This window comes from Mesocricetus auratus, unplaced genomic scaffold (genome assembly GCF_017639785.1).
Source record: "Mesocricetus auratus isolate SY011 unplaced genomic scaffold, BCM_Maur_2.0 Super-Scaffold_100106, whole genome shotgun sequence".
NCBI lineage: Eukaryota > Metazoa > Chordata > Mammalia > Rodentia > Cricetidae > Mesocricetus > Mesocricetus auratus.
The window spans coordinates 1-13927 of NW_024429242.1; the positions used below are offsets into that span (position 1 = coordinate 1).

The window sequence follows — 13927 nt, forward strand, 5'->3', positions numbered from 1 at the left end:
AAATATGTTTACTAAGAACAATACAATGCCCAGGGCAATAAGTTCCTGGAAAAGGCCTGCCCACAGAAACCACCCTGACCTCGACCTTGTCCAAAGACTAACCACCTCTTCTGCCACGCCCAGATCAGTTTCTGGGGTCAGAGCTGAACCAGCCAGGGTAGAGGAGAGAGCAGAAGCTTCTCTGGTGAGAGCCTTTCTTAGGAAGTTTTCTTGAACCTTTTTGGGGCCTGCTTAAAGTTTTCTTTACATCGTTGAACAAGTCTCTGTGTTGTCAATCCCCGACACCCTCCGCACGTTCTCGGACACAGGCCGCGCAACAGACGCGACAATTGGAGGTCCTACTGAGATCGTGAAAGCGAGGTAAGTGGACGGGGTCGTCCCTTTTGCCAGCCAGGGACAGATGGAGGAAAATAGAAAAAGAAACAATGGGAAATAGTCCCTGGAAGTTTAAATTACAGTATCACGTAAAAAAGTTGCTTGAAGAACAGGGGACTTCAACCATGGCAGGCTTTTTAAAATGGATTGAACGAGGGAGCCCATGGTTCATTACTGGGGAAGGCTTAAATGTCCCAGATTGGGAGGATGTTTGCTATGATATTCAGAGAGCCGGGTGTTGGTGGCATACGCCTTTAATCCCAACACTCGGGAGGCAGAGATAGGAAGGAATGAGGCCATCCTGGTCTATAGAGCAAGTTCCAGGACAGCCTCCAAAAGGATAGAGAGAAACCAGTCTCAAAAAAAAAAAGAAAAGAAAAGAAAAGAAAAAAAAGAAAAAGAAAAAAAGAAATAAAAAAGGGTAAAATAAGAAATAAAATAAAAAATCTCCAGTCTTTCGCCTGATCCACTGAGGTCAGGAAAGTAAAGGGGAACTGAGAGATCTAAAAGGCTAGCCAGTAAGGCTATGTGGATGTGTTAAAAAGGGGTACCGGATTAAATCTCCAGGACTTCGCCTGACAAAGGTCAGGAAAGTAAGGGGACCCTGAGAGATGGCCCTCAATTGGAGGGTGGATTGTGTAAATCTTAAGGCTTTTTGCATGAGGGAATATCCTGGGTTGAAAGTTGGATTGAAAATGGGTGAATAGCCGGGCGTTGGCAGCACACGCCTTTAATCCCAGTACTCAGGAGACACAGGCAGGCAGATCTCTTGAGTTCAAGGCCAGCCTGGTTTACAGAGCAAGTTCCAAGACAGCCTCCAAATAATACAGAGAAAAAAAAATTGGGAACCAGCTGGGCGGTGGTGGCACACGCCTTTAATCCCAGCACTTGGGGAGGCAGAAGCAGGCGTATCTCTGTGAGTTCGAGGCCAGGCTGGACTGACAGCCTCAAACAATACAGAGAAACCCTGACTTAAAAAAAAATGGGTGAAAAAAAAATTTGTAACAGTAAAGAGGTACTGGTATTAAGTAAAGAAAAAGAAAAAGACAAAGGTATATACAATGGAAATTTTTGTTTACATTTAAGTTCTATTTTGTGAGTCATCTCTAAAAACTTTTGGCCAAAAGCTTGGCCTCTCTACGTTGCATCTACAGTTACAAGGAGTAGGTACAGCTGTACCCCATGACTGTAGCTCAAATGGAGGAATGATAAAGAACATACAGGACTTTTTAACCTCTTAGTTCAAGGATTGGCTGGAGTTGTTCTTTTACATAGATTTCAATTAAGGAAGCTTCATTGCAACAGACTAATCATGACCTAGGGAAAAAGGATAACTGAAAGATGCATGTATGTTCTGAATGTATGGTGTGGCCACACCGGTATGTATGAAATGTGATTGTGAATGCGTGAGTGTGAACTGCTTATATGATTAAAAGGATACTTAAATCCCTTCAAAAATAGTTAAGAAGCTACCTAGATTGCTTTAAATATAGCCAAAAGGAACATCCAGCCAGTCTGTTAATGTTTTAACAGAAAAATTTAAGATACAAACGAGGCCTTGTCAGCTAGTGAGAGCTCTACAGGCTAGATTGGGAAAGACTGCTCACAGACTTCAAATAATTTTAAAAACTTATTTGGACACAGTATAGTTTACAATCTTTGAGTGATTTTCAGAAGTTTTTGGGAAATATTTAATGGATATGTCCTTTTTAATGGGCATCTACAAATAATCTAAGTAGTAATCCCAATTTACCTAGATAGTCAACCAAGGAGGGTAGACAAATCCTTCTACTGTTATGGTCCAGCTTCAACAAAAAAAATTTTTTTAGAAAATAAAAAAGGGGGAATAATGTCCCCAGACCCCACATGACTCATCAAATAATACACTCCTCATTTAAAAATTTTATAATGTGAATGCCAGTGAGCTTCAGACAGATTCTGGCATGATGGAACTTGAGCAACTATTGCTCAGGTCAAATGGAGACATCCATACACTAGACAGTGGAGAAGACCCTAATTTGGGGTCGAGGGCATGTTTGTGTTTTCTTGCAGGAAAAGAATAAAGCTTCGGCAACTGTCAGACCATTTAGTGAGATGCATGGAGCAGAGAAAAACTGGACCTGAGACCATGGGAGCCTACCTAAGCCAGTTTGAGTGAGATCTCCTAAATCAGTGTTCCTGATTCTTGATGTCATCGAATCTAGAGCCCAAGAAAGAAAGAAAACAGTCGGTTCGAGATTTCCAGTTTCTCAACAGACCTGCTGCATCAACCTTCCAGACCCATGAGTTTTCATCGTGAAGCCAACAGAGAAAAAAGGACCCATTTAAAACATTTGGACATTGGTATGGACTGTGATGAGGGGCAAAAGCCTCTTTTCAGTAATTGAACAGGACATGGTCACTTGAAATATCAGACTTGATGGTTCCTGTTTCTGGAATCACGACTAGGCCAGTGTATTTTTCTAGAGAAATGCAACTTGTCCTAATGCGACAAAAAGGAGACTTTGACTCAAGTCGCATAATCAGCTGACATTAAATCAACAAACTGCATCACCACAGGAACAAATTGGTGCTCTGTGAATAGTGCAACAAGCCTATTGTTCATATTTTTCATAATGCTACATGTGTAACATCAATGATTGTACCTAATGTATCTGTGCAAGTGCACTTTCTAAATGCTTTCCTGAGCAGATCTTGGAACAATTGTAAACTTTATCAAATTGTAAATGTAAATCACATGCGGGTTACCCTTGTAACAGAATGTAAATCACGTGTGGGTTACCCTTGTAACAGACGAAGGCTGGTAGAATGTTATGGCCCAGATCTGGTGATGGGTACGGTGATGGAGAGGCGCTATGTCAATGGGGGTCCTGGAAATGGTGGCAGTGGCGGTAGGCATTCTGGCTTTATGCCGAGCTCAAACGTGCCTTGTTCCAGAGGCAAGAGATCCGTAACCAAGTATTGCTTAGCCTAGCCCATGGCAATCCCGATAGCCATGAAGGTTGGTTACAGATGATTTAAAGTTGGGGTGCTCTGATGACGGGCCACCTGTGGGGAAGACCCCTCCCGCCTAAGACAGGGGTTCAAGGTCCCCCAAGGACGGGAAAGGGAGGGTGACCCTACTTGACCTAAGCCAGGAGTGCCTCATTTAAAAATAAAAAGGGGTGAATTGTGGGAACACCAGACCTTGAGCAGAGACCCACTTCCCCTTCTGCCTGGGAGTAGGCAGCTGTAAGACAATGTTTACTAAAAATATGTTTACTAAGAACAATACAATGCCCGGGGCAATAAGTTCCTGGAAAAGGCCTGCCCACAGAAACCACCCTGACCTCGACCTTGTCCAAAGACTAACCACCTCTTCTGCCACGCCCAGATCAGTTTCTGGGGTCAGAGGAGAACCAGCCAGGGCAGAGGAGAGACCAGAAGCTTCTCTGGTGAGAGCCTTTCTTAGGAAGTTTTCTTGAACCTTTTTGGGGCCTGCTTAAAGTTTTCTTTACATCGTTGAACGAGTCTCTGTGTTGTTAATCCCCGACACCCTCCGCACGTTCTCGGACACAGGCCGCGCAGCAGACGCGACAATATATGAACTCACAGGGACTGATACAGCATGGATAGAGCACACATTTGTCTGCACCAGGACTTTTGCTTACATGTTATGATATCCAGTTTAGTATTTTCATGGGATTCCTGAGTATGTGAACAAGTAGGTTTCTGATTCTTTTGTATTCTCATGTGGTTTTTTCCTTTTTGTTGGTTTGTCTTGTCCAATGTCCATGTGACAGTTTTCTGTTTTATATTATTGTTATATTTCATTTTGTTATATTTTTAAATGAATGAATGACTGACTGAATGAATGAAAATATATTCACTAGAATAAAGATTCACAAGTGAACTTTACTTGTACCTGCTGGGAAAGGGAAAATCAGTTCTCCCTAATAGAGCAATACTGGGTATATCAACCACTCCAGGATATGCTTAATTATCAGAAATAGCTGAACAACATGCAGTGAACTCCACAGTTTTCTTATGTGTGTATATACATGCTTTTATTTGGTTACAGTTGGTGGGAGTAATTTTTGTTGTTTTCTCTTTGGGTGTGGTTTTGTCTTGTTTTCTTGGTTTGGGGAGGTTTGTTGTATTGGGTTTTTGTTTGTTTTTGAGACAAAACTTAAAATTTGGTGAGTAGGAGGGAGAGATTTTCTGGAAGGACTTGGGGGAGGGGAAGAATTTGATAAAAATTTACTTAGATTTAAAAACTGTTTTAAGCCAGGGGGTAGTGGCATATGCCTTTAATCCCATCACTCAGGAGGTAGTAGAAGTAGGCAGATCTCTGTGAGTTTGAGATCAGCTTGTCTACAAGAGTTAGTTCCAGGATAGCCTCCAAAGCGACAGGGAAACACTATGTCAAAAAAACAAAAAAACCTGTTTTAAATAATAAAAGTATAATAACTAAAAATAAATAGAGTAGTCATAAGTAAAATGATATTTGTTTCACAACTTTAGTGCATGGTATATAAGAGATATCTGTCTTTAAGGATAGAAACTTAATGTTGTGATTTTTTATCAGTTCCTAATTATTATGAATATTTTCTGAACTCCCCTTCCAGAAATGTATATTCCAATATACACGTGTTTGTTCATGAGGCAGCATTATAGCATTTATTCATAGTTTGAATTAGCCTTTACTTATAATGCATTAACCAACAAAGTTTTCCTTATCCAAAATAGAACAAGAGTTCCTATTTAGCAAGGAAAAAACAGTTGGTTCTGTGACATAATGACATGGAAACAAAATTCAACACAAAACTGATTGGTTGATGTTAGATCATTTGTCTGCCACTTTTCTTTTTCTAAACATTTATTTATTTACTTAATGTACGTTAGGTTTTATTTGCATGTATGTCTGTGTGAGGGTGTCACATCCCATGGAACTGGAGTTACAGACACTTGTGAACTGGTAAGTGGGTGCTGGGAATTGAACCCAGGTCCTTTGGAAGAGTAGCCAGTGCTCTTAACCACTGAGCCATCTATCCAACCCCTTTATATCACTTCTAATTCCCTAACCTTGACATTACTGATAAAGCAGATTAGATAAATGAGAATTAGTACCCTAAGACTAGATTCTCCTGGCTTTGGGAGAAAAATGTGGTTTGTTTTGTTTTGCTTTGCTTTGTTTTGAGCTACCTGTATCTTTTGACCATAATCCTTGATACCTTGATGGCTTTGTTTCTCCTTCTATGTAATCCACTCTTCTGCCTTCATGTTTTATTCCATTGCCTTCTATTATCCCCTTCCTGTTCCTTTAGCTCTGTGATTCCTCCCCAAATCTAGAATAATTATATTAGGAAGACACATGGTACACATGGTTATTCGTCTTATGGTTCTGGCACACTTAACATAATAATGAATAACTACATTGGAGTCTCATTTTTACACCAATGAGTACACAACTCAAGATAGTGATGGCCATGTTCAGTTGTTTTAACTTTGATTATGCTCCCAAAAGTTTCTGAGACAGACAGACATTAGGATACTTTTTAAAAAATGTAGGAGTGCATGGGAAAGGAGAAATGAGGCAGAAAACAATAAGCGTCAAAATAGGTGAGTTAAAGATATGAGAAATTAAATAGAAAGTATTGTGGAAAAATGAAAATAACAAATAAGGGCAGTCATGAAAATCAGTTCAAGTAAATACAAACCAAAAGGACTGAAAAAACTGAAATCAAAAGGTGAAAGGTTGAAATGTAGCTTTCCCCACCTGAGGAGTGCAGTCCTCTGTCAGAGAGTACACATTTCCAATAGCTCCAACTGCAGGGAGATATACATTTCTAATATCCTCAGTCACCATTACTCACAATACATGCAGACATTTTCATTATTAAGATAATTATTGCTGTGATGAAACACCATGACAAAAGTAACTAAGGGACAGAAACATTTAATCTTATATTTCTAGGTAACAATCCATTAAAGTCATAGCAGGAACTCAAATAGGTTAAGAACCTGGAAGTAGGAGCTAATTCAAAGGCCATGGAGTAGTATTGTTTATTGGTTTTCTCATAGCTTGTTCAGTCTGCTTTCTTGTAAAAATTAGGACCGTCAGTCCTAGGATGGACCTACCCACAATAGGTTGGTATGTCCTTCATCAATCACTAATTAAGCACTGGGCTGAGCTCCCAGAGTCTAGACAAAGAGAAAGAAGAGCAGTTACATGAGCAAAGTGGTCAAGACCATTTTGGGAAACCCATAGAACAGCTGACCTTAGCTAATGAGAGCTTTATTCCATGAAACTGTTGTTTTTCATGCACCACTCAAAGACACAGTGCATCACTGGACCATCATCACAGTTTTGGTATCACCTTATGTGGTGGTTTGAATAAGAATGAGTCTCATAAGCTCATATATTTGAATACTTGGTTCACAGTTGGTAGAACTATTTGGAACGTAATAGCCGATGTGGCCTTATTGGAGGAAGTGTGTCACTGGGGACAGGATTTGAGGTTTCAATATCTCATAATATTCCACTAGCTTTCTGACTTATGGTTGTGTCTTAGGATGTAAGCTGTCAGTTACTGCTCAATCAGCATACCTGCCTGGATGTTGACATTTTCCCAACCATCATAGCCATTGACCTCTGAAACTGTAAATCACAATCAACTCTGTCTTCTTTAAGTTGTTTTAGCCTTAGAAACCAGGCACACACCTTTAATCCCAGCAGTCAGAAACTAGGAGGTGATAATACACTCCTTTAATCCTAGGATTTAGGACTAATAGGTAGACAGATCTCTTTGAGTTCAAGGTCACCCAAGGATACATGAGATTCATCATGTATCAGAGTAACAGAGATCATGCCTTTAATCTCAGCATTAGAGATATATAAAAGATAGAAGCAGGGTCTTTAATATTTGTTAGGAGGCATTCATTCTAAAGCCATGCAGGAGAGAGGTAGCACTTTGTGGCTTAATGAAGATCTCATTTGTGGATCAGCCCTTTCAGCCTGAGCTTGAGGTAAGATCTAGTGGCCAGCTGCTTTGCTTCCCTGATCTTCAGGTTGAACCCCAATATCAGTCTCTGGGTCATTTTTTCATGTTATTTATACCAATGTGGAAATTGTTAATCCATCCTGTGTCCTTCTCAGCAGTTAAGTATGTCTCTTGGAGAGGTGGATGATTCAGTTAAAGTAGCAGTCTAGAGCCTGTCAGACACAGAAGCCATCACTTCACTCACAAACATGTCCATGACTTCCCTTGGCCTTGGCTTAAGTTGGGTAGCTTGAGATGACACCACAGAGCCTGTTGTAGGTGGTCAAATGTGCATTGATTGGTGGCAATTTCCCATGATGAGAAGGTGTTGATGGAATCAAAAAATGTCCAAGAACTGTGAGAACTAAGTAAAATAGTGTCTCACATCTACTATATCATGTAGAGAGAAGATTCTGTTTCATCCGGTCCTGCATTCAGTTTCAAATAAACACAAAGAGGCTTAAATTATTTATAAACTGTTTGGCTTCTTGTCAAGCTTATTACTAACAAACTCTTACAAGTTCAATTAACCTATAATGCTTATCTATGTTTAGCCATGTGGCTTGTTACCTTTTCTCATTAAGCATTGTCTTCTTGCTCCCTCTTTATCTGGTTGGCAACTACATCTCTCTCTTTCCTCTTCCCACAATTCTCCTAGTGTGGTAGACCCACCTATAATTCCTGCCTGGATACTGGTCAATCAGCATTTTATTAAACAAATATGAGAGACAACTCTTCACAGTGAACAAGAGCATTATCTTACATCAATATCCAGTACTTATTTTTGAGAAAAGAAATGATAGGATCTTTTCATATTGTATTTTGGCAATGTTTTCCTGTGATATCATCACTTTAGCTACTGACTTTTGAGATCAGTTAGTACTTTCTAGGAATAGTGGGCTATGAGCTTTAGAGATCCTGATCACCCTTTGCAAAAAAATATACAGCTTTAGAATGTCATCTGAAAGATATGAAAGTATATCTAAGACTCATCATTAGAAATCAGTTCACATGGGGTACCACAACCAAAACTGCCATGAAATTATTAGGAACTCCATGATTGGATAAGATTCAGATGACACACAGATGAATAAAACAATGCCTCTACAAACATTAAGACAAAGAATTTGAAAACAAGTCACAGTTAATAAATTAAAATCCTAATATCACTATCCCCGTTTAAATTAATCAGTGAGGCCCTCAAATTCCTGATAACAAAGTAGGCTACTGCCATTATTGCTTGTTGTCTTACAAAGAACTAGATGGTCTGACTCTATTGCTACAAACCACACTTTGGTTGCAGTACATGGGGAAAACAAGTTGGGGATGATATGGAAGCTTTCTCCCTACTTCCTAACTTGTAGAAAAAGAAGGTACTATACAGGCTATTGGGTAAGAATTGGCTGTGGACCTTTATTATCAGCATGTCAGATGAAATGTACTGTTGATTCAATAATGAGAAAAGTAGGGTGGATTCAAACAACTACTTTCCAGTTGCATGTAAGGACAGCTCTGAGAGGGAACTCATTTCTTCTGCAATAATCCAGAACAAAATCCCATTATTAGGGAGGTCAAAAGTCATGTAGGGAAGCTACTGCAGTTGTTTTGCTTAACAGGTTATTTATGTTTATGCTGACAGGTTATTGTTGCTATCATCATTGGCCAGGGAAGCTGCTTTTGGTAATGAGTGGCTTGTATTGTAGAGGCTGGTACAAGTGAATACAGGAAGACTTAAATGAGTATCTGCATCATGCCCTCCAAAACCAAGGGAACATTAAAGAATAGAGGATACAGAAAGAATATAAGAACAGAGGATGGAATGGAACATTGTGGAAAACTGTCCTTCAAAAGTGACAGTTACCCTGCTGACATTAGAAATTTTAATAGCTGTGATCGCCTGCAGGAACTATGTTCAGAATTGGTTACATTAAGATGTCATTCTCTCTCTCTCTCTCTCTCTCTCTCTCTCTCTCTCTCTCTCTCTCTCTCTCCTCCCTCTCCTCCCTCCCTCCCTTCCTCCTCCCTCCCTCTCTCTCCCTCCCTCTATCTCTCTCTGTCTCTCTGTCTCTGTCTCTGTCTCTTTCTCTCTGTGTGTATGTGTATCCCCAAGTCGATGATTTAGATGTACAAGGCTTTGTCCTTTTGCAATTGATATGTAAGAAGCTGTCAGTAGCTGGTGTGATATTGTGGAATATTCATGTTCTCACACCCCTCAGTTGACCCACAGCCAAACATCAAGAAGAGCCACACAGAAGATGGTGGGGAAGAGCTGTAGAACTGAGAGTACTAGGAACCAACAAAGCAGGGATCATGGGTGCTCACAGAGGCTGAAGTGGCAATCAGGGATATTTCATGGGTCTGCATTAGGCCTTCTGCATACATGCTGTGGTTGTTTAGCTTTGGGTTTTTGTAGGATCTCTAATAGTGGCATTGTGAGGTCTCTCTTCTTTTTCCTGCTCATGAGGCCCTTTTACTCCATTGGGTTGCCTCATTAAGCAATGATATAAGGGTTTATGTCTACACTTATTGCATCTTCTTATTCCATGTTTGGTTGATATCACTGGGAGGCCTGCTCTTTTCTGAAAAGAAATGGCAGAATAGTGTGACTGGGGGAGAGGATAGGTATGGGAAAGAACTGGGAGAATGGTAGGACAGGGTGCCTGTGGTCAGGATATATTGTATGATAGAAGAAGAAAAAGAAAAGACAAAAAGCAAAGCCCCTAAAATCATTTTCTGGCTAGCATCCCCAATTAAAATCATGGAACTACCAAGCTAGGCTTTGGTGTAATATTTAGGATGAATATGGTTTTTTATATTTTCTCAGTAAAAGCTTTCTCAAAAAATACAGTCCTTTGGTTTAGTCATTTCATACGGCATGCATATGTCAAAACATTAAACATACTCCATAAATACATATATGTCATACATATAAAAATAAAAGGAACTAATACTTTATTTCATTATATAACATACTCATTTTACATCCTGATTAGTGAAAATCCATTGTGAATTTGTCAGTAGGGCATCAAATAGAAAGTGTCTCATTTGAAGGTTTGCTTTATGAACTCCACACTGCTCTAACAGGACAATTCTATAAAGTGTGCTAGAAGGGAGAAAACAGAAGGGGCAATTGGGTGATTATATTATAGTCTCAAGAAATTAAAAAAGAGAAGGGAAAAGAAAACAACAAGGTAGTAATGCAGAAATATGAAAGTTTCTTAATAATATTAATTTCTACATTGGGATGTATCCTACCAAAGGTCCTAGTCAAGGAAAAGAGCTCCATTATTCATTGCCATGGTACATTCCCTGATGGATGCAATGCCCTAATGTTTTCTCCATTCCTGCTAAAAGCAAATCATCTGGACAAATTCAGGCTCTCTTGTCTGTGGCAATGATCACAGTTGTTGTCACAATTCTGTCTCCATGGTTAAATGGATTTCATAAATCTTGATTCTGAGAACAAATAGGGTTGACTTGGGGCTGCAAGGCATTCAGTGAGCTCCCATGTTCCTTTGCTTAGGCCACAGTCTACAGGAAGGTCAGTACAGAGAGGACAGTTGGTAGAACACTGCCTAAAACCCAGGCAGACAGACCCATATTTCAAATGCCGAAAGCATAACTTTTAAAACACTCTTTTAAGAGGAGACAAATGTAAGGCGTGAGATGATGGATTTGATAGTTATCTAGAAATAAGCACTGCACTTGTATCAAGACATTGCAGTGCACTCCATAAATACATACAATTAGTATTAAGATTACATTTTCTAAAATAAACATAATATGAATAAATTGTGTAAGAATTAGCAAAATGTCTGTTAGTGCTTTTGTGGCTGGAAGAGCATGCTGAGATATCCCTGTGATATATAATATTTGATTTAATAATATATTCCAAGAGCTTTTAAAAGATGTATTTAATAGTCTTCATTTTCTCTCAAAAAGAAAATAAAATCTCTGGATCTCTCTATATTTGAACTGTCAATCTTTTAGATCTCCAATATTATGCTGTGTCTAAATATGCCAAACTCTTAAATAATTTCATATTTTAGATGAAGAACATCACATTTCTTTAAGTTTCTAAGTGAGGTAGCTTAAAAATTATGCTGTATTATAGAACATAGCATTTAAATCCACCAACTTATAATTTCAACACTCAACATAATTTTAAAATGTAAACATTACAAACTTTGAGCTTTAAATTTTCCCTTAAAAAATGAATGCAGGTCTGTTTTACTTGGATTTGCTTCTCACTGTATTCTTTTAGTGTGTGAGAAGAAGAAACAGCTATGATAGAAAACACCATAGCAAAATAAGTATTCAAAAGTAAATGTATTGTGTAGAAAAAATAAGGAAAGCATATTTATCTTTTCTATGAGATACTGATAATACACAAGACAAAATAAGACACTTATCCAAAGTACCAGTGGCTATGAGAAATCTATTTTTTTTCACAGAAGACTGTCTATGAGATAGATGAATACAATGTGCATGCACACTTAATTGGATATTAACATTAATTGATGACTAGCTAGAAAGTCCAGTAAAAGTTATGGGAAACACAAAAGACACCAATTATAAACTATGAATCATAATTTAAATGTCTCAGTTGTTTTCTGAAGCATATTGAAGTGTACAGATGTTACATTCAAATCTACATTTCACTGCCCAACATAATCATGACAATGTTAGGCTTTACACTTAGTGCTTCTCTAGCTTTTTATATTTCTAAAGCCTATATTTTCTTTTGCTTACTTGCTAAATATTCTTAAATTGAGTATTTTTCTTTAGTCTTCAGATATTAGTATTATTTCCACATAACATTAGAACTCTTCCATGCATGAGAATTCTGCAAAAATTTTTGAAGCATTCTACATTGAAAAAAATTATAGGTAATTATTTTTCTGTACAATTAAAATGTAGTAAAAAAGAATATATAAATTTTTGTGCAAAAAGAACATTACAAGATGTGCCATTTATATCTGTACAATGACTTACTGTTCATATCTAGCTTAAAGATGCTGTAAACACTAATTTAAGACATTATTCACTATAACTACAACAGGACAAATAATGGATAGAACAGAAAAGGAAAGCAATAAAAACTATATTGCCACATATCACGTAGTATAGCATTGAAAAGCAGAATTTATTTAATCTGATCTATTTACAGGTGTTTATCAACATGTGGATACTCTGTGAAATTTGTGATTTTTTTCTTAAATACAGGGAAAAATGAATGGTAATGGAAAATCTCAATTCAAGTTCTGGAGATTACTTTATTCTTCCGGATTTTTCTAAATGGCCTAATCTAGAAGCTGTTCTCTCTGAGGTGATCTTGATATTCCACTTGATGACACTGACAGGCAATCTATTCATCATCATCGTGTCATACCTAGATTCCCACCTGCACACCCCTATGTATTTCTTCCTTTCAAATCTCTCTGCTCTGGATCTCTGCTTCACCACTAGCTCTGTCCCTCAGCTGCTGTTGGGGTCCAGAGAAAACAACATCTTATACTGGATGCATGCTGCAACTCTACTTTTTCCTTGCACTGGGTACCACAGAGTGTGTTCTATTGGTGGTGATGTCCTTTGACTACTATGCAGCTGTATGCAACCACTTGCATTACACTGACTTCATAAATCCTCATTTCTGCCACCTGCTGGCTGCAGCATCCTGGGTAAGTGGCTTTACCACATCAGCACTTCATTCCTCCTTTACCTTCTGGGTACCCCTGTGTGGACATCGCCAAGTGGACCACTTCTTCTGTGAAGTGCCAGCACTGTTGAGCCTATCCTGTGTTGATATCAGTGCAAATGAGCTGACCCTCATGGCCATGAGTGCCATTTTTGTTGTTATACCATTTATTCTCATTTTAAGCTCTTATGGTGCCTTAACATGCACTGTCCTAAGAATGCAATCAACCACTCGAGTTCAGAAAGTTTTTGGGACCTGTGGAGCCCATCTTACTGTTGTTTTACTATTTTTCATTCCAATTATGTACATTTATCTTCAGCCTCCAGCAGAAAATTCTCAAGATCAAGCAAAGTTCATTGCCCTATTCTATACTGTTGTCACACCTAGCCTGAATCCTCTCATCTACACCCTAAGAAACAAAGATGTCAGAGGGGCAGTAAGAAGGCTGACTGGGCATGAGCGGGAGCTATGAGATAAGCCTCCTATTGTACAGTCCTTGATAAAACTGTCCGATCTTTCATAAAGGACACTTTGCTCTTTTGGAATTTCTTCTGGTCACAGAATCATAAAACATAAAACACAGATGTTAATTTATTTGAGTAAGAACACCTTTTTTCTTTCAAAATATAAAATTATGTCAGGAACATAGTCAGTGAATCTTAGAAACTTTCAACTTTAAACAACACAATCAGAAATCTGTTCCAAGTAGGTCATCTCTTCATTTTTCTGTTTTACTCAGAAACATATCCCCTACCGACTTTTGAATCTTAATATATGTTTACTTTCTTTTAGATTTTGGGATTCTTAGTATTTTAGATGGATATGAATACCT

The 13927-nt window shown here is 38.5% G+C and overlaps 1 protein-coding gene across 1 annotated transcript; it reads left to right on the top strand.

The window, feature by feature from the left end:
- Nucleotides 1-12633: 12633 nt before the first annotated feature.
- LOC121136423 (olfactory receptor 2J3-like) lies at nt 12634-13567 on the top strand. Its single transcript, XM_040736821.1, is given in 2 exon segments — nt 12634-12884; nt 12886-13567. Coding segments are annotated over 2 exon segments (933 nt in total).
- Nucleotides 13568-13927: the final 360 nt, after the last annotated feature.